General features: G+C 40.3%; 1 protein-coding gene across 5 annotated transcripts in view; it reads right to left on the bottom strand.

Annotated features, from left to right (window-relative positions):
* The window catches only part of slc4a4a (solute carrier family 4 member 4a), a 355,296-nt gene that overhangs the window by 35,563 nt on the left and 299,933 nt on the right, over positions 1 to 19,800 (bottom strand). For 2 of the 5 annotated variants that reach the window (XM_031816385.1, XM_031816388.1), the window contains one exon: positions 6,760 to 6,835. The exons of the other annotated variants lie outside the window; for them this stretch is intronic. In XM_031816385.1, the coding sequence (XP_031672245.1) occupies positions 6,760 to 6,835 (76 nt within the window). The remainder of the gene's footprint in view (positions 1 to 6,759; positions 6,836 to 19,800) is intronic. 5 annotated transcript variants of the gene reach the window in all.

Below are 19,800 nucleotides of genomic sequence, written 5' to 3'. Positions count from 1 at the left end.
CAACAGTACAGTAATACCTAACAATATGCTTGTGTTTCTAGCTCCAACAGTACAGTAATACCTAGCAATATGCTTGTGTTTCTAGCTCCAACAGTACAGTAATACCTAGCAATATGCTTGTGTTTCTAGCTCCAACAGTAATACCTAGCAATATGCTTGTGATTCTAGCTCCAACAGTAATACCTAACAATATGCTTGTGTTTCTAGCTCCAACAGTACAGTAATACCTAGCAATATGCTTGTGTTTCGAGCTCCAACAGTAATACCTAACAATATGCTTGTGTTTCTAGGTCCAACAGTGCAGTAATACCTAACAATATGCTTGTGTTTCTAGCTCCAACAGTTCAGTAATACCTAACAATATGCTTGTGTTTCTAGCTCCAACAGTAATACCTAACAATATGCTTCTGTTTCTAGCTCCAACAGTAATACCTAACAATATGCTTGTGTCTCTAGCTCCAACAGTAATACCTAACAATATGCTTGTGTTTCTAGCTCCAACAGTTCAGTAATACCTAACAATATGCTTTGTGTTTCTAGCTCCAACAGTAATACCTAGCAATATGCTTGTGTTTCCAGCTCCAACAGTACAGTAATACCTAACAATATGCTTGTGTTTCTAGCTCCCACAGTACAGTAATACCTAGCAATATGCTTGTGTTTCTAGCTCCAACAGTAATACCTCACAATATGCTTGTGTTTCTAGCTCCAACAGTACAGTAATACCTAACATTATGTTTGTGTTTCTAGCTCCAACAGTACAGTAATACCTAACAATATGCTTGTGTTTCTAGCTCCAACAGTAATACCTAACAATATGCTTGTGTTTCTAGCTCCAACAGTACAGTAATACCTAGAAATATCCTTTTGTGTTTCTAGCTCCAACAGTGCAGCAATACCTAACAATATGCTTGTGTTTCTTGCTCCAACAGTAATACCTAGCAATATGATTTTGTGTTTCTAGCTCCAACAGTGCAGTAATACCTAACAATATGCTTGTGTTTCTAGCTCCAACAGTAATACCTAACAATATGCTTGTGTTTCTAGCTCCAACAGTAATACCTAACAATATGCTTCTGTGTTTCTAGCTCCAACAGTGCACTAATACCTAACAATATGCTTGTGTTTCTAGCTCCAACAGTACAGTAATACCTAGCAATATGCTTGTGTTTCTAGCTCCAACAGTAATACCTCACAATATGCTTGTGTTTCTAGCTCCAACAGTGCAGTAATACCTAACAATATGCGTGTGTTTCTAGCTCCAACAGTTCAGTAATACCTAACAATATGCTTGTGTTTCTAGCTCCAACAGTAATACCTAACAATATGCTTGTGTTTCTAGCTCCAACAGTAATACCTAACAATATGCTTGTGTTTCTAGCTCCAACAGTTCAGTAATACCTAGCAATATGACTATGTACATAGGCCAGCAGTCTCTAAGGTGCAGGGTAGAGAACCGGGTCGTAGCCAGCTAGTAACAGTGACTACATTCAGGGCAGGGTACTAGTTGGAGGTCTGCTAGTGGTGACTATGTCCTGTGACATTGAGTGCTGTAGATGTCCTGGAGAGCAAGCAGTGTGCCCCCGGTGATGTGTTGGGCTGACTGCACCACCCTCTGGAGAGCCCTGTGGTTGAGGGCGGTGCGTTTTCCATACCAGGCGGTGATACAGCCCGACAGGATGCTCTCAATGGTGGATTTGTAGAAGTTCGAGAGAGTCTTCAGGGCCAAGACACATTTCTTTAGCCTCCTGAGGTTAAAGAAGCGCCATTATACCTTCTTAACCAAACTGTATGTGTGGATGGATCATTTCAGGTTGTCAGTGATGTGCATGCTGAGGAAAATCAAGCTTTTCACCCTCTCCTCGGCCCAGTCAATGTGGTTGGGGGTGTGCTCTCTGCTGTTTCCTGAAGTCCACAATCTGCTCCTTTGTTTTGTTGATGTTGAGGGAGAGGTCATTTTCCTGGCACCACTCTACCAGGGCCCTCACCTCCTTCCTGTAGGCGGTCTTGTCATTGTTGGTAATCAGAACTATCACTGTTGTGTCACCTGCAAACTTGATGATTCAGTTGGAGACATGCATGGCCACGTATTCATGGGCAAACAGGGATTACAGGAGGTGGCTGAGCATGCACCCTTGTGGGGTCCACATTTTGAGGGTCAGTAGTGGGGTAGGCCCGTCAGGAAGTCCAGGACCCCGTTGCACAGGGTAGGGTTCAGACCCAGGGCCCCGAACTTAGTGATTAGCTTGGAAGGTACCATGGTGTTGAAGGCTGAGCTGTAGTGGATGAACAGCATTCTCACATAGATAGTCTACCTGTCCATGTGGAATAGGGCAGTGTGCAGTGCAATGGCGATTGCACCCGTGGATCTGTTGGGATTGTGTTTTCCACGAACAAGGTGTTTAGCTTGTCCATGAGCAAGGCATCATGTCCACAACATGGCTGGTTTCCCCTTTATAATCTGTGATTGTCTGGAGTCCCTGCCACATACGTCTAGTCTCTGAGTAATGGAATTTTGACGTCACTTTGTCCTGTCCTGTCGTTTTGCCTGTTTACGGAGGGCATAGGGGGACTGTTTGTACTCATCCAAGTTCCCAGTCACCTTGCCGTGGTTAGCTGCGGTGGATGGTGCTTTCAGGTTTGCGCAAATGATGTCATTTTTCCAATGTGTTTGGATAAGTTCTAATCACCACAGTGGGAACAACATCCTCTATGCACTTCCTGATGAATCCAGTCACTGAGTCAGTGTATACGTCAATCCTATTCTTAGAGGAAGTTTCTGACTATAAGAGGGGAGGAGCAGAATGGACGAATGATGGTTCGTGGTTTCCATTCTGATGATGGTTTCCATTCTGCACGAAGTCTCGTGCAGTTCCTTGAAATCCGTTGCGGTGTCGGCTTGAGTGGGAATATATACGGCCGTGATGACCAAAGATAATTCTCTGCTGTCTCCATTTTGTTGGTGAGGTATTCCAGATTTGGAGAACAAAAGGACTTGAGGTCCTGTATGTAACACCAATCACACCCTAAGTAGTTAATCATGAAACACACACCTCCACCTTTCTTTTTCCCGGAGAGTTCTTTCTTCCTGTCCACGGGATGGACAGAGAACTCCTGGAACAGTATATCCGGAGAGAGCCATGACCCTCAGCTCGTGTACTTTATTGTCCAGGGACTGAACATTAGCGGGTAATATATTTTTATTTTTTATTATGGGTCCCCATTAGTTCCTGCCAGGGCAGCAGCTACTCTTCCTGGGGTTCAACAAAATTAAGGCAGTTACAAATAAATAAAAACATTACATTTCACAACAGATTTCACAACCCATTGTGTGCCCTTAGGCCACTACTCTAGTACCACACATCTACAGTAGTTCCTCCTTTAAAAGTTGTGGCACACCTTGCATGCTACTGCAGAATTCTGTGGCACGTCATATAACTGTCAGCCATTTTTTTCTGTTACTGCAAGTTATTGCTAGTACCACCAGAGGGCATCTTTGAGAAGCATTTGACAGTATTCTGTATTGGCATTACCAGAGAATGTAAAACCTTTTTTGCAATAACATAGTATATGGGATTGATTTTAAGAAATTTGGCTTAAATAATTTGATTAATATTATGGTGTTTCTATTCAGAGAAAAAAAAAAACGAAACCCTCAGGGTTTCCATTAGGATAGAATGGAAAATATGGCGCTGTACAGCGTGATGGTCGGGAGTAGGCTACAGGATTGGACGATTCTGAATTGTTTGCCTTCATTAGACAACTTTGTTCCAATATTTCTGTAAATCAGTGATATTTATTCCCATAGTAATTCATTATGGATCCATAACTAAATCAACATCTGCATTTTGAAAGAGTATTTTTTTATTTGATTAACAAAATGTGTTTGTTTGTTTATTAGGCTAGTGTGCAGTCTACAATACATACTATAGTAAACATGAGAAAGTGCCTAATTCCTTACATAAGGGAAAGCAGGCCATGTCTGTACTACAGAATACGGGGCACGTGGGAGACAGGTGTTATTTTATAGTTGTGATGTCTTCACTATTATTCTACAATGTAGAAAATAGTAAATATAAAGAAAATATCTATTGCGTGCCTCACAGTGTGCAGCTTGAGCCCCACCCTCTTCAAGATAGTGTATAAATCAATGAATTGGCAAGGGCACTAGAACAGTCTGCAGCACCTGGCCTCACCTGACTAGAATCCAAAGTAAAATGACTACTGTTTGCTGATGATCTGGTGCTTCTGTCCCCAATCAAGAAGGGAAGGCAAGAAGGGCCTTCTATGCCATCAAAAGGAACATATCATTCGACATACCAACTGGGATCTGGCTAAAAATACTTGAATCAGTTATAGAACCCATTGCCCTTTATAGTTGTGAGGTCTGGGATCTGCTCACCAACCAATAATTCACAAAATGGGACAAACACCAAATGAAAGCATTCTGCTAAAATATCCTCGGTGTAAAATGTAAAACACAAAATAATTTATGAAGAGCAGAATTAGGGTGATACCCACTAATGATCAAAATCCAGAAAAGAGCCGTTAAATTCTACAACCACCTAAAAGGAAGCGATTCCCAAACCTTCCAACAAAGCCATCACCTACAGAGAGATTAACCTGGAGAAGAGTCCCCTAAGCAAGCTGGTCCTGGGCTCTGTTCACAAACAGATGCCACAGAGCCCCAGGACAGCAACACAATTCGACCCAACCAAGTCATGAGAAAACAGAAAGATAAATATACATTGGAAAGAATTAACAACAAAAAACAGAGCAAACTAGAATGCTATTTGGCCTTAGACAGAGTACACGGTGGCAGAATACCTGACCACTATGACTGACCAAAAATGAAGGAAAGCTTTGACTATGTACAAATAGTGAGCATAGCCTTGTTATTGTGAAAGGCCGCCGTAGTCAGATCTGGCTCTCAAGAGAAGACAGGCTATGCGCACACTGCCCACAAAAAGAGGGAGAAACTGAGCTGCACTTCCTAACCTAACCTGAGAAAAAAACTGTTTTTGATGAACTCCCCATATTTATTGGGTGAAATACCAGAGTTGTAACGAACCTCGTCCTCCTCTTCTGAGGAGGAGAAGCGAGAAGGATCGGCGGACCAAAACGCAGCGTGCTAAGTGTCCATAAGGTTTATTTTAAAACATAAACTGAACACTACGAAATACAAATCAATAAACGTGAAATAAACAAAACAGTCCCATGTGGCGACAAACACTGACACGGAAGACAACCACCCACAACCCAAAACTGAAACCCAGGCTACCTAAGTATGATTCTCAATCAGGGACAACAATTGACAGCTGCCTCTGATTGAGAACCATACTAGGCCGAACTCAAAAACCAACATAGAAAAACAAACATAGACTGCCCACCCCAACTCATGCCCTGACCATACTAAAACAAAGACAAAAACAAAGGAACTAAGGTCAGAACGTGACAACAGTGTGAAATCCCAGCAGCAAGATTTTGATTTGCCTCAAGAAAAGGGCAACCAGTGAAGAACAAACACCTCTGTAATTACAACTCATATTTATATTTATAGATTTTCCATTTTGTACTTTAACCATTTGTACATCGTTACAACACTGTATATAGACATAATATGACATTTGAAATGTCTTTATTCTTTTGGATCTTTTGTATGTAATGAATTTGTTTTGTTTTGTTTATCTTCACGTTTGTTTATTATCTATTTCACTTGCTTTGGCAATGTAAACATAAGTTTCCCATGCCAATAAAGCCCATTAAATTTAAATTGAATTGAATTGAGAGAGAGAGGGAGAGAGAGAGAGAGTAGACCCAACCAAATCATTAGAAAACAAAAAAGATAATTACTTGACTCATTGGAAAGAATTAACAAAAAAACTGAGCAAACTAGAATGCTATTTGGCCCTAAACAGAGAGTACACAGTGGCAGAATACCTGACCACTGTGACTGACCCAAACTTAAGGAAAGCTTAGACTATGTACAGACTCAGTGAGCATAGCCTTGCCATTGAGAAAGGCCGCCGTAGTCAGACCTGGCTCTCAAGAGAAGACAAAAAAATGAGGTGGAAACTGAGCTGCACTTCCTAACCTCCTGTCCAATGTACGACCATATTAGAGACACATATTTCCCTCAGATTACACAGATCCATAAAGAATTCAAAAAACAAACCCAATTTTGATAAACTCCCATATCTACTGGATGAAATAACACAGTGTTCCATCACAGCAGTAAGATTTGTTACCTGTTGCCACAAGAAAAAGGCAACCAGTGAAGAACAAACAACATTGTAAATACAAGCCATATTTATGCTTATTTATTTTCCCTGTATATATATATATATATAATATGACATTTGTAATGTCTTTATTGTTTTGAAACTTCTGTATGTGTGATGTTTACTGTAAATGTAAATTTTTTGTTTCACTTTTGTGTATTATTTACCTCACTTTGGCAATGTTAACACGTTTCCTATGCCAATAAAGCCCCTTGAATTGAATTGAATTGAATTGAGAGAGTGAGAAAGAGAGAGGGGGAGGGGGGACAACAGAGAGAGAGAGAGAGAGAGAGACTTTAGAGTCATGCAGAGAGAATCAGTAAGTGACAGACGGACACCTCCCCCACTAAAACCTCTGAAGGCAGAGAGAGAGAGAGAGAGAGAGAGACTGCAGAGCAGAGTAGGAGTGAAAGAGGAGGAGGAGGTTCTTCCATCCGTCAGACAGGACAGCTCTACTCACTGGCGGATGCTTTATTACCTAAGAAAGGTTCCTGCTCCATCATGTCCATGGGGATCTTAATGCTGGGGACATTCTCAGTGTAGGGGAAGTCAGACTGTAGGGGACATAGCAACAAATAGTGACTGTAGGGGACAGAGCAACATAGTCTAACTGTACATATCAACATAAACTCTGACTGTACATAGCAACAGATGATCTGACTGTATGTGCCATTGTAACAGATAATCAGACTGTAGGGGACATAGCAACAGAAACTCTGACTGTTGGGTAAAAATAACATATCATCTGACTGTAGAGACCTAGCAACAGAGTCTGACTGTAGGGGACATAGCAACACTCTGAACGTTGGGGACATAGTAATAAATACTCTGACTGTAGGGGACAGAGCAACAGAGTGTGATTGTACCTAGCAACATGTACTCTGATGGTAGTTGACATAGCAACAGAGTCTGACTGTACCTAGCAACATATACTCAAACTGTAGGGGACATAGCAACACATACTCTGACTTTAAGGGACATAGCAACAGATTCTCTGACTGTAGGGGACATAGCAACACATACTCTGACTTTAAGGGACATAGCAACAGATTCTCTGACTGTAGGGGACATAGCAACAGATAATATGACTGTAGGGGACATAGCAACAGATTATCTGACTGTAGGGAACATAGCAACATGTACCCTGACTGTAGGGGACATAGCAACACTTTGACTGTAGGGGACAAAACAACAGATACTCTGACTGCAGGTGACATAGCAACATATAATCTGACTGTAGGGGACATAGATTCATATACTCTGACTGTAGGGGAAATAGCAACAGATATTCTGACTGTAGGGGACATAGCACCACTCTGACTGTAGGGGACAAAACAACAGATACTCTGACTGCAGGTGACATAGCAACAGATACTCTGACTGTCGGGGACATTTTAATAAATACTCTGACTATAGGGGACATAGCAACAGATACTCTTACTGTAGGGGACATAGTAATAAATACCATGACTGTAGGGGACATAGCAAAATTCTCATTGTAGAGGTAGTCTGGCTCTAGAGTAAATAGCATTCAAGAGAGGAAATGTAAAGACCTGCATGTCCATTTCCTGCTCGGGTGTATTGTGAACACTCTGCAGACATGTAAGGCAATTCTGTGTTTCCCATTTCAATCTGACTGAATTCAAAGTGACAGTTCTGCTTGGCTGCTGCATTTCTCTGGTCCTGTGATGATACAGTCTAACTGTGGTTCTCTGGTCCTGTGATGATACAGTCTAACTGTGGTTCTCTGGTCCTGTGATGATACAGTCTAACTGTGGTTCTCTGGTCCTGTGATGATACAGTCTAACTGTGGTTCTCTGGTCCTGTGATGATACAGTCTAACTGTGGTTCTCTGGTGCTGTGATGACACGGTCTAACTGTGGTTCTCTGGTCCTGTGATGATACAGTCTAACTGTGGTTCTCTGGTCCTGTGATGATACAGTCTAACTGTGTTTCTCTGGTCCTGTGGTGATACAGTCTAACTGTGTTTCTCTGGTCCTGTGATGATATAGTCTAACTATGGTTCTCTGGTCCTGTGATGCTACAGTCTGACTGTGGTTCACTGGTGCTGTGATGTTACAGTCTAACTCAGCTGAACACCAGAACACAGTAAAACATCAAAGAAAAGGATTAGACCCATGAGGAAGCTGACCATATAGAACGGTGGTAGAACCTAACACTGATCTAGAATGTTGGTAGAATCTACCGTTGATCTATACTGAACAAAACTATAAACACAACATGCAACATTTTACTGAGTTAATTTAATGAAATCAGTCAATTGAGATGAATTCATTAGGTCCTAATCTATGGATTTCACGACTGACTGTTGGTCACAGATACCTTTAAAAAAAGTTAGGGGCGTGGATCAGAAAACCAGTCAGTATCTGGTTTGACCACCATTTGCCTCATGCAGCACGACACATCTCCTTCACATAGAGCTGGTCAGGTTGGTGATTGTGGCCTGTGGAATGTTGTCCCACTCCTCTTCTATGGCTGTGCGAAGTTCCTGGATATTGGTGGCAACTGGAACGCAACTGGAACGCGTCATACACGTCAATACAGAGCATCCCAAACATGCTCGATGGGTGACATGTCTGATGAGTATGCAGGCCATGGAAATACTGGGACATGTTCAGTGTCCAGGAATTGTGTACAAATCCATGCGACATGGGGCTGTGCAATATCATGCTGAAACATGAAGTTATGGTGGGATCTCGTCACAGTATCTCTGTGCATTCAAATAGCCATTGATGAAATGCAATTGTGTTCGTTGTCCGTAGCTTATGCCTGCCCATACTATAGCCCCACTGCCACCATGGGGCACTCTGTTCACAACGTTGACATCTGCAAACCACTCACCTACACAACGCCATTCGCCTACACAACGCCATTGTGAGGCCGTTTGGACATACTGCCAAATTTTCTAAAACAATGTTGGAGGCGGCTTATGGTAGAGAAATTAACATACAGTTCTTCAACAGCTCTGGTGGACATTCCTGCTCAAAACTTGTAGCATGCTCGTTTTGTGACAAAACTTCACATTTTAGAGTTGCCTTTTATTGTCCCCAGCACAAGATGCACCTGTGTAATGAAAATCAAATCAAATCAAATGTTATTTGTCACATACACATGGTTAGCAGATGTTAGTGCGAGTGTAGCGAAATGCTTGTGCTTCTAGTTCCGACAATGCAGTAATAACCAACAAGTAATCTAGCTAACAATTCCAAAACTACTACCTTATAGACACAAGTGTAAGGGGATAAAGAATATGTACATAAAGCTATATGAATGAGTGATGGTACAGAGCGGCATAGGCAAGATACAGTAGATGGTATTGAGTGCAGTATATACATATGAGATGAGTATGTAAACAAAGTGGCATAGTTAAAGTGGCTAGTGATACATGTATTACATAAGGATGCAGTAGATGATATAGAGTACAGTATATACGTATACATATGAGATGAATAATGTAGGGTATGTAAACATTATATAAGGTAGCATTGTTTAAAGTGGCTAGTGATATATTTTACATCATTTCCCATCAATTCCCATTATTAAAGTGGCTGGAGTTGAGTCAGTGTGTTGGCAGCAGCCACTCAATGTTAGTGGTGGCTGTTTAACAGTCTGATGGCCTTGAGATAGAAGCTGTTTTTCAGTCTCTCGGTCCCAGCTTTGATGCACCTGTACTGACCTCGCCTTCTGGATGATAGCGGGGTGAACAGGCAGTGGCTCGGGTGGTTGCTGTCCTTGATGATCTTTATGGCCTTCCTGTGACATCGGGTGGTGTAGGTGTCCTGGAGGGCAGGTAGTTTGCCCCCGGTGATGCGTTGTGCAGACCTCACTACCCTCTGGAGAGCCTTACGGTTGTGGGCAGAGCAGTTGCCGTACCAGGCGGTGATACAGCCCGACAGGATGCTCTCGATTGTGCATCTGTAGAAGTTTGTGAGTGCTTTTGGTGACAAGCCGAATTTCTTCAGCCTCCTGAGGTTGAAGAGGTGCTGCTGCGCCTTCTTCACGATGCTGTCTGTGTGGGTGGACCAATTCAGTTTGTCTGTGATGTGTACGCCGAGGAACTTAAAACTTACTACCCTCTCCACTACTGTTCCATCGATGTGGATGGGGGGGTGTTCCCTCTGCTGTTTCCTGAAGTCCACAATCATCTCCTTAGTTTTGTTGACGTTGAGTGTGAGGTTATTTTCCTGACACCACACTCCGAGGGCCCTCACCTCCTCCCTGTAGACCGTCTCGTCGTTGTTGGTAATCAAGCCTACCACTGTTGTGTCGTCCGCAAACTTGATGATTGAGTTGGAGGCGTGCGTGGCCACGCAGTCCTGGGTGAACAGGGAGTACAGGAGAGGGCTCAGAACGCACCCTTGTGGGGCCCCAGTGTTGAGGATCAGCGGGGTGAAGATGTTGCCTACCCTCACCACCTGGGGGCGGCCCGTCAGGAAGTCCAGTACCCAGTTGCACAGGGCGGGGTTGAGACCCAGGGTCTCGAGCTTGATGACGAGCTTGGAGGGCACTATGGTGTTAAATGCCGAGCTGTAGTCGATGAACAGCATTCTCACATAGGTATTCCTCTTGTCCAGATGGGTTAGGGCAGTGTGCAGTGTGGTTGAGATTGCATCGTCTGTGGACCTATTTGGGCGGTAAGCAAATTGGAGTGGGTCTAGGGTGTCAGGTAGGGTGGAGGTGATATGGTCCTTGACTAGTCTCTCAAAGCACTTCATGATGACGGAAGTGAGTGCTACGGGGCGGTAGTCGTTTAGCTCAGTTACCTTAGCTTTCTTGGGAACAGGAACAATGGTGGCCCTTTTGAAGCATGTGGGAACAACAGACTGGGATAGGGATTGATTGAGTATGTCCGTAAACACACCAGCCAGCTGGTCTGCGCATGCTCTGAGGGCGCGGCTGGGGATGCCGTCTGGGCCTGCAGCCTTGCGAGGGTTGACACGTTTAAATGTTTTCCTCACGTCGGCTGCAGTGAAGGAGAGTCCGCATGTTTTAGTTGTGGGCAGTGTCAGTGGCACTGTATTGTCCTCAAAGCGGGCAAAAAAGTTATTTAGTCTGCCTGGGAGCAAGACATCCTGGTCCGTAACAGTGCTGGTTTTCTTTTTGTAATCCGTGATTGACTCTAGACCCTGCCACATACCGTTGAATTGAGATTCTTCTTTGTCTCTATACTGACGCTTAGCTTGTTTGATTGCCTTGCGGAGGGAATAGTTACACTGTTTGTATTCGGTCATGTTTCCAGTCACCTTGCCCTGATTAAAAGCAGTGGTTCGCACTTTCAGTTTCACGTGAATGCTGCCATCAATCCATGGTTTCTGGTTTGGGAATGTTTTAATCGTTGCTATGGGAACGACATCTTCAACGCACGTTCTAATGAACTCGCACACCGAATCAGCGTATTCGTCAATGTTGTCGTCTGACGCAATACGGAACATATCCCAGTCCACGTGATGGAAGCAGTCTTGGAGTGTGGAATCAGATTGGTCGGACCAGCGTTGAACAGACCTCAGCGCGGGAGCTTCTTGTTTTAGTTTCTGTCTGTAGGCAGGGATCAACAAAATGGAGTCGTGGTCAGCTTTTCCAAAAGGAGGGCTGCTGTTGTTTAATCAGATTCTTTATTATGCCACACTTGTCAGGTGGATGGATTATCTTGGCAATGGAGAAATGCTCACTAAAGGGGATGTAAACAAATTTGCGCGTATGTAAAATTTCTGGAATGTTTTATTTCAGCTCATGAAACATAGGACCAACACTTTATATGTTGCGCTTCTATTTTTGTTCAGTGTGGAACATTGTTAGAACTTAAAGGGATAGTTCATTTGTGACATGAATGGGATTTGTGCCAATGCTAAAACGTTAGCATGTGGAAACAAAACTAAATCATAGATTTCTGTCATACGGTGTCCATACACTGCTTATAGGGCAAGGATGTCATTTTGTCATTTGGGTGAACAATCCCTTTCATGCTGATCTGGAACACTGGTAGAATCAAATGCTCATCTAGAATGTTAGTAGATTCTAATGCTGATCTAGAATGTTAGTAGAATCTAATGTGGATCTAGATTGGTAGTATAGTTAAATATTGATCAATATTTATGATATAACATAGCTTTACTACTGTTCCTTTATTATTTGTAAAAAAAACGTGTAAGTAGTTATTTCTCTTAAAACTACATTTTTGGTTAAGGGATTGTAAGTAAGCATTTCACTGTACGGTCTACACATGTTGTATTAGGCGCATGTGACAAATACAATTAGATTTAATTTCATTTGAACCCTGACTAAAACAACGATACAATCTAAAGCTGAGCTAGAACAATGATAGAACCTAACCCTGAACAACAACAAGAATAGAACCTAACCCTAATCTAGAACAATGATATAACCTAACCCAGATATAGAACAATGATATAACATAACCCTGATTTAGAACAATGATAGTATCTAAAGTTGATCTAGAACAATAATAGATCCTAACCCTGACCTAGAACAATGACCTAACCATGATTTAAAACAATTAAGGCATCTAAAGCTCATTTAGAACAATGATGGAATCTAATCCCGATCTACGACAATAATATAACCTAACTCTGATCTAGAACAATGATAGAACCGGACGCTGATTTCGAACAATGATAGCATCTAAAGCTGATGTAGAACAATGACAGAAACGAACCCTAATCTAGAACAATGATAGAACCTAATCCTGATTTAGAAAAATTATAGAATCTAACCCTGATTTAGAACAATGGTAGAATCTAAAGCTGATCTACAACAATGATAGAATCTAAAGCTGATCTCCAACAACGATAGAATCTAACCCTGATCTACAACAATGATATAACCTAAACCTGATCTCCAACAATGATGGAATCTAACCCCGATTTAGAATAATGATAGAAACTAACCCTGATTAAGAACAATGACAGAATCTAACACTTCTTTGGGACTGGGGGGCAGTATTGAGTAGCTTGGATAAAAAGGTGCCCAGAGTAAACTGCCTGCTATGCAGCCATAAAAGCTAGAATATGCATAGTATTAGTAGATTTGGATAGAAAACATTCTGAAGTTTCTAAAACTGTTTGAATGATATCTGTGAGTATAACAGAACTCATATGGCAGGCAGGTACCTGAAAGAAAAATCCAACCAGGAAGTAGGAAATCTGAGGTTTGTAGTTTTTCAACTCATTGCCTATCGAATATACAGTGTCTATGGGGTCATAAGGCTTCCACTAGATGTCAATAGTCTTTAGAACCTTGTTTGAGGCTTCTACTGTGACGGGGGGAATGAGAGCTGATTGAGCCAGAGGTCTGGCAGAGTGACATGAGCTGATCACGTCCGGACACGTGAGAGCGACCTGCGTTCCATTGCATTTCTACAGACAAAGGAATTCTCCGGATGAAACATTATTGAAGATTTATGATGAAAACATCCTAAAGACTGATTCTATACATCATTTGACATGTTGCTACAGACTGTAACGGAACTTTTTGACTTTTCGTCTGGACCTAGTGTAGCACTTCATGAATTTGGATTACTGGGCTAAACGCACGAACAACAAGGAGGTATTTGGACATAAATGATGGACTTTATCGAACAAAACAAACATTTATTGTGGAACTGGGATTCCTGTGAGTGCATTCTGATGAAGATCATCAAAGGTAAGTGAATATTTATAATGCTAATCCTGACTTCTGTTGACTCCACAACATGGCGGATATCTGGCTTGTTTTTGTGTCTGAGCGCTGTACTCAGATTATTGCATGGTGTGCTTTTTCCATAAAGTTTTTTTGAAATCTGACAAAGCGGTTGCATTAACTTACGTCGACCCGAGACGCAACTGTCTCATCTAGCCATCAGCAAATGCAAATGCGCTACGCCAAATGCTAATAGCACTCGTTAAAACTCAAACGTTCATTAAAACACACATGCAGGGTAGTGAATTAAAGCTACACTCGTTGTGAATCTAGCCAACAAGTCAGATTATTAAAATGCTTTTCGGCGAAAGCATGAGAAGCTAGTATCTGATAGCATGCAACACCCCGAAATACCTGAATGCGACGTAAACAAAAGATTCCGCGTAGCCGGCGCTACACAAATAGCAGAAATAAAATATAAAACTTTCATTACCTTTGACGAGCTTCTTTGTTGGCACTCCTATATGTCCCATAAACATCACTATTGGGTCTTTTTTTCGATTAAATCGGTCCATATATACCTAAAATAGCCATCTATGGAAACTGTGTGATTCAGAAAAAAACACAGTTTGAAAACGCTACGTAATTTTTTTAAATTAAAAAAGTCGACGATAAACTTTCACAAAACACTTCGAAATACTTTTGTAATCCAACTTTAGGTATCAGTAAACGTTAATAATCTATCAAAATGATCACGGGGCGATGTGTATTCAATAGCTCCACGATTTCAAATCATCTTCCAAAATCTCTCTTCCAAACCTTCCAGTCGGAGACCGGATGGAAAGTGATCTCTCTAGTATGTTTGACCAAGAAACAAAGGCACCGGAAATGATGAGACTGGCGACATCGTGTGGAAGCTGTAGGAATTGCAATCTCGGCCCCATCTAATTTAGTTTCCATTCAACAATACATGCAAGTGGCGCATTGATACTTTTTTCAGTTTTCAGTGACCAGATTTTCTTGCGTTTTTCGATGAAACACACGCTCTGTTAAAGTCACAGCTGTGTTTAACCAGTTTTAGAAACGTCAGAGTGTTTTCTATCCACACATACTAATCATATGCATATACTATATTCCTGGCATGAGTAGCAGGACGCCGAAATGTTGCACGATTTTTAACAGAATGTTCGAAAAAGTAGGGGGTCGACTTAAGATTATTAAGGAGAAGTGAATCTGAAATTCCATGCATAACACTTGTATCTTTTATCAATGTTTATTATGAGTATTTCTGTAAATTGATGTGGGGCTCTGCAAAATCACCGGATGTTTTGGAACTACTGAAAATAACGTGACAATGTAAACTGAGATTTCTGGATGTAAATATGAACTTTATCAAACAAAACAAACATGCATTGTGTAACATGAAGTCCTATGAGTGTCATCTGATGAAGATCATCAAAAGTTAGTGATTAATTGATCTCTATTTCTGAATTTTTGTGACTCCTCTCTTTGGCTGGAAAAATGGCTGTGTTTTTCTGACTAGGCCGTAACCACACATAGTCGTTTGGTGTGCTTTCGCAGTAAAGCCTTTTTGAAATCGGACACCCTGGCTGGATTTACAACAGGTTTATCTTTAAAAGGGTGTAAAATACTTGCATGTTTGAAGAATTTAAATTATGGGCTTTCTCTTGTTTCGAATTTGGCGCCATGCAATTTCACTGGCTGTTGGAGAGGTGGGACGCTACCATCCCACATATCCAAGAGAAGATAAGAACCTAACCCTGATTTAGAATAGTGATACAACATAACAATGATCAATAACAATGTTAGAATCTAAAGCTGGTCTACAACAATGACAGAACCTAACCCTGAAATAGAATAATGACTGAGCCTAATCCTGAGTTAGAACAATGATAGAATCTAAAGCTGATCTCCAATAATGATAGAACCTAACCCTGACTAAAATGATGATGAAACTTAACCCTGATCTACAAAAATGATATCATCCAAAGCTGATCTCTAACTATGACATCATCTAAAGCTGACCTCCAACAATGATAGAATCTAACCCTGATTTTGAACAATGATAGAATCTAACCCTGATTTAGAATAATGATAGAAATTAACCCTGATTAAGAACATTGACAGAATCTCACCCTTATTGAGAACAATTATATAACCTAACCCTGATTTAGAACAATGATATAACCTAACGCTGATTTAGAACAATGATACAAGGACATCAACCACCCGAGCCACTGCCTGTTCACCCCGCTGTCATCCAGAAGGCGAGGTCAGTACAGGTGCATCAAAGCTGGGACCGAGAGACTGAAAAACAGCTTCTATCTCAAGGCCATCAGACTGTTAAACAGCCACCACTAACATTGAGTGGCTACTGCCAACACACTGTCAATGCCACTGACTCTACTCCAGCCACTTTAATCACTTTAATCATGGGAATTGATGGGAATTGATGGGAAATGATGTAAATATATCACTAGCCACTTTAAACAATGCTACCTTATATAATGTTACTTACCCTACATTATTCATCTCATATGCATACGTAGATACTGTACTGTAGATACTGTACTCTATATCATCGACTGCATCCTTATGTAATACATGTATCACTAGCCACTTTAACTATGCCACTTGGTTTACATACTCATCTCATATGTATATACTGTACTCGATATCATCTACTGTATCTTGCCTATGCTGCTCTGTACCATCACTCATTCATATATCCTTATGTACATATTCTTTATCCCCTTACACTGTGTATAAGACAGTAGTTTTTTTTTGGAATTGTTAGTTAGATTACTTGTTCGTTATTACTGCATTGTCGGAACTAGAAGCACAAGCATTTCGCTACACTCGCATTAACATCTGCTAACCATGTGTATGTGACAAATAAATTTGATTTGATTTGATTTGATTTGATTTAACACTGATCTAGAACAATGATAGAATCTAAACATAGTCTATAACAATGATATAACCTAACCCTGATCTCCAGCAATGGTAGAATCTAACCGTGATCTTGAACAACGATAGAACCTTATCCTAAATTAGAACAATGATAGAATCGAAAGCTGATCTGCAACAATGATAGAACCTAACCCTGATCTACAACAATGATATCATCTAAAGCTGATCTCCAACAATGAAATCATCTAAAGCTGATCTCCAACAATGAAAGAACCAAAACCCTGACATCCAACAATGATAGAACCTAATCATGATTTAGAACAATGATACAAAATAACACTGATCTATAACAAAGATAGCATCTAAAGCTGATCTACAACATTTATATAACCTATCCCTGATCTCCAACAATGATAGAATCTAACCATAATCTTGAATAATGATAGAACCTAATCCTGATTAAGAACAATAATAGAATCTGAAGCTAATTTATAACTATGATAGAATCGAAAACTGATCTACAACAATGATATAACCTAACACTGATTTAGAACAATGACTGAACCTAACCCTGATTTAGAACAATGATAGAACCTAACCATAATTTAGAACAATGTGTCAGGCCTTGGTCATAGTATTTTGTTTTTTCGTTATATATTTGGTCAGGCCAGGGTGTGACATGGGTTTATTTTGTTGTGTTTCGTATTGGGGTTTTGTAGGCATTGGGAGTATAGGCTTGGCTGCCTGAGCCGGTTCTCAATCAGAGTCAGGTGATTCTCGTTGTCTTGGATTGGGAACCGTATTTAGGTAGCCTGAGTTTCACTTTGTATTTCGTGGGTGATTGTTCCTGTCTCTGTGTAGTTTCACCAGATAGGCTGTAATTAGGTTTCACGTTCCGTTTGTTGTTTTTGTATTTATCAGTTTTTTTCATGTATCGTCATTATTTTCATTAAAGATCATGATTAACCACCACGCTGCATTTCGGTCCGACTCTCCTTCAAACGAAGAACGTCGTTACACAATGATAGAACTTAATCCTGATTTAGAACAATGATATGATCTAAAGCTGACCTAGAACAACAGAACCTCACCCTGATCTAGAAAAATTACATTGATTTAGAAAAATTAAGGCATCTAAAGCTGATCAAGAACAATGATGGACTCTAACCCTGAAATACGACAATAATAGATACAAACCCTGATTTAGAAAAATTATACAATCGAATGCTGATCTACAACAATGATAGAACCAAACCCTGATCTCCAGAAATGATAGAACCTAACCCTGATCTCCAAACATGACAGAACCTAATCCTGATTTAGAACAATGACATAATCTAAAGCTGATTGACAACAATGATAGAACCAAACCCTGATCTCCAACAATGATAGAACCTAAACCTGATCTCCAAACATGACAGAACCTAATCCTGATTTAGAACAATGACATAATCTAAATCTGATCGACAACAATGATAGAACCTAACCCTGATCTAGAACAATGACCTTACCCTGATTTAGAACAATGAAGCCATCTAAAGCTGATCTAGAACAATGATGGACTCTAACCATGATCTAAGACAATAATAGAACCTAACCCTGATTTAGAACAATGATAGCATCTAAAGCTGATGTAGAACAATGATAGAACCTAACCCTGATCTATAACAATGATAGAGCCTACTCCTGATTTAGAAACATTATAGAATCTAAACCTGATTTAGAACAATGGTAGAATCTAAAGCTGATCTGAAACAATTGTAAAACCTAAACCTGATTTAGAATACTGATAGAATCTAACGCTGATTTATACAAATGAAACAACATAACACTAATCTAGAACAAGGATATAATCTAAAGCTAATTTAGAACAATGATAAAACATAACAATGATCAAGAACAATAATAGAACCTAACCCTGATCTCCAACAATGATAGAACCTAACTCTGATCTAGAACAACGATAGAACATAATAATGATTTAAAACAATGCTAGAATTTAAAACTGACTACAATGATGATAGAACCTAACCTTAATCTAGGATAATGATTGAACCTAATCATGATTTACAACAACAATAGAACCTAACGCTGATCTAGAACAATGATTGAACTTAACCCTGATCTACAGCAATGATTGAACCAAATCCTGATTTAGAACAATGATATAATCTAATCCAAATCCAGAACAATCCAAGACCTAACCCTGATCTCCAACAACGATAGAACCTAATCCTGTTTTAGAACAATGATAGAATCTAAAGCTGATTTAGAACAATATAATCTAAAACTGATATACAACAATGATAGAACCTAACTTTAATCTAGAACAATGATTGAGCCTAATCCTGATTTAGAGCAATGACAGAATATAAAGCTGATCTCCAACAATGATATAACCTAACTCTGATCTCCAACAATGATATAACCTAACTCTGATCTCCAACAATGATATAACCTAACTCTGATCTCCAACAATGATATAACCTAACTCTGATCTCCAACAATGATATAACCTAACTCTGATCTCCAACAATGATATAACCTAACTCTGATCTCCAACAATGATATAACCTAACTCTGATCTCCAACAATGATATAACCTAACTCTGATCTCCAACAATGATATAACCTAACTCTGATCTCCAACAATGATATAACCTAACTCTGATCTCCAACAATGATATAACCTAACTCTGATCTCCAACAATGATATAACCTAACTCTGATCTCCAACAATGATATAACCTAACTCTGATCTCCAACAATGATATAACCTAACTCTGATCTCCAACAATGATATAACCTAACTCTGATCTCCAACAATGATATAACCTAACTCTGATCTCCAACAATGATATAACCTAACTCTGATCTGCAACAATGATATAACCTAACTCTGATCTCCAACAATGATATAACCTAACTC

This window comes from Oncorhynchus kisutch, linkage group LG3 (genome assembly GCF_002021735.2).
Source record: "Oncorhynchus kisutch isolate 150728-3 linkage group LG3, Okis_V2, whole genome shotgun sequence".
Lineage (NCBI taxonomy): Eukaryota > Metazoa > Chordata > Actinopteri > Salmoniformes > Salmonidae > Oncorhynchus > Oncorhynchus kisutch.
Note: the sequence above shows the minus strand (reverse complement) of the source record. Positions and strands in the feature narration are given on the sequence as shown.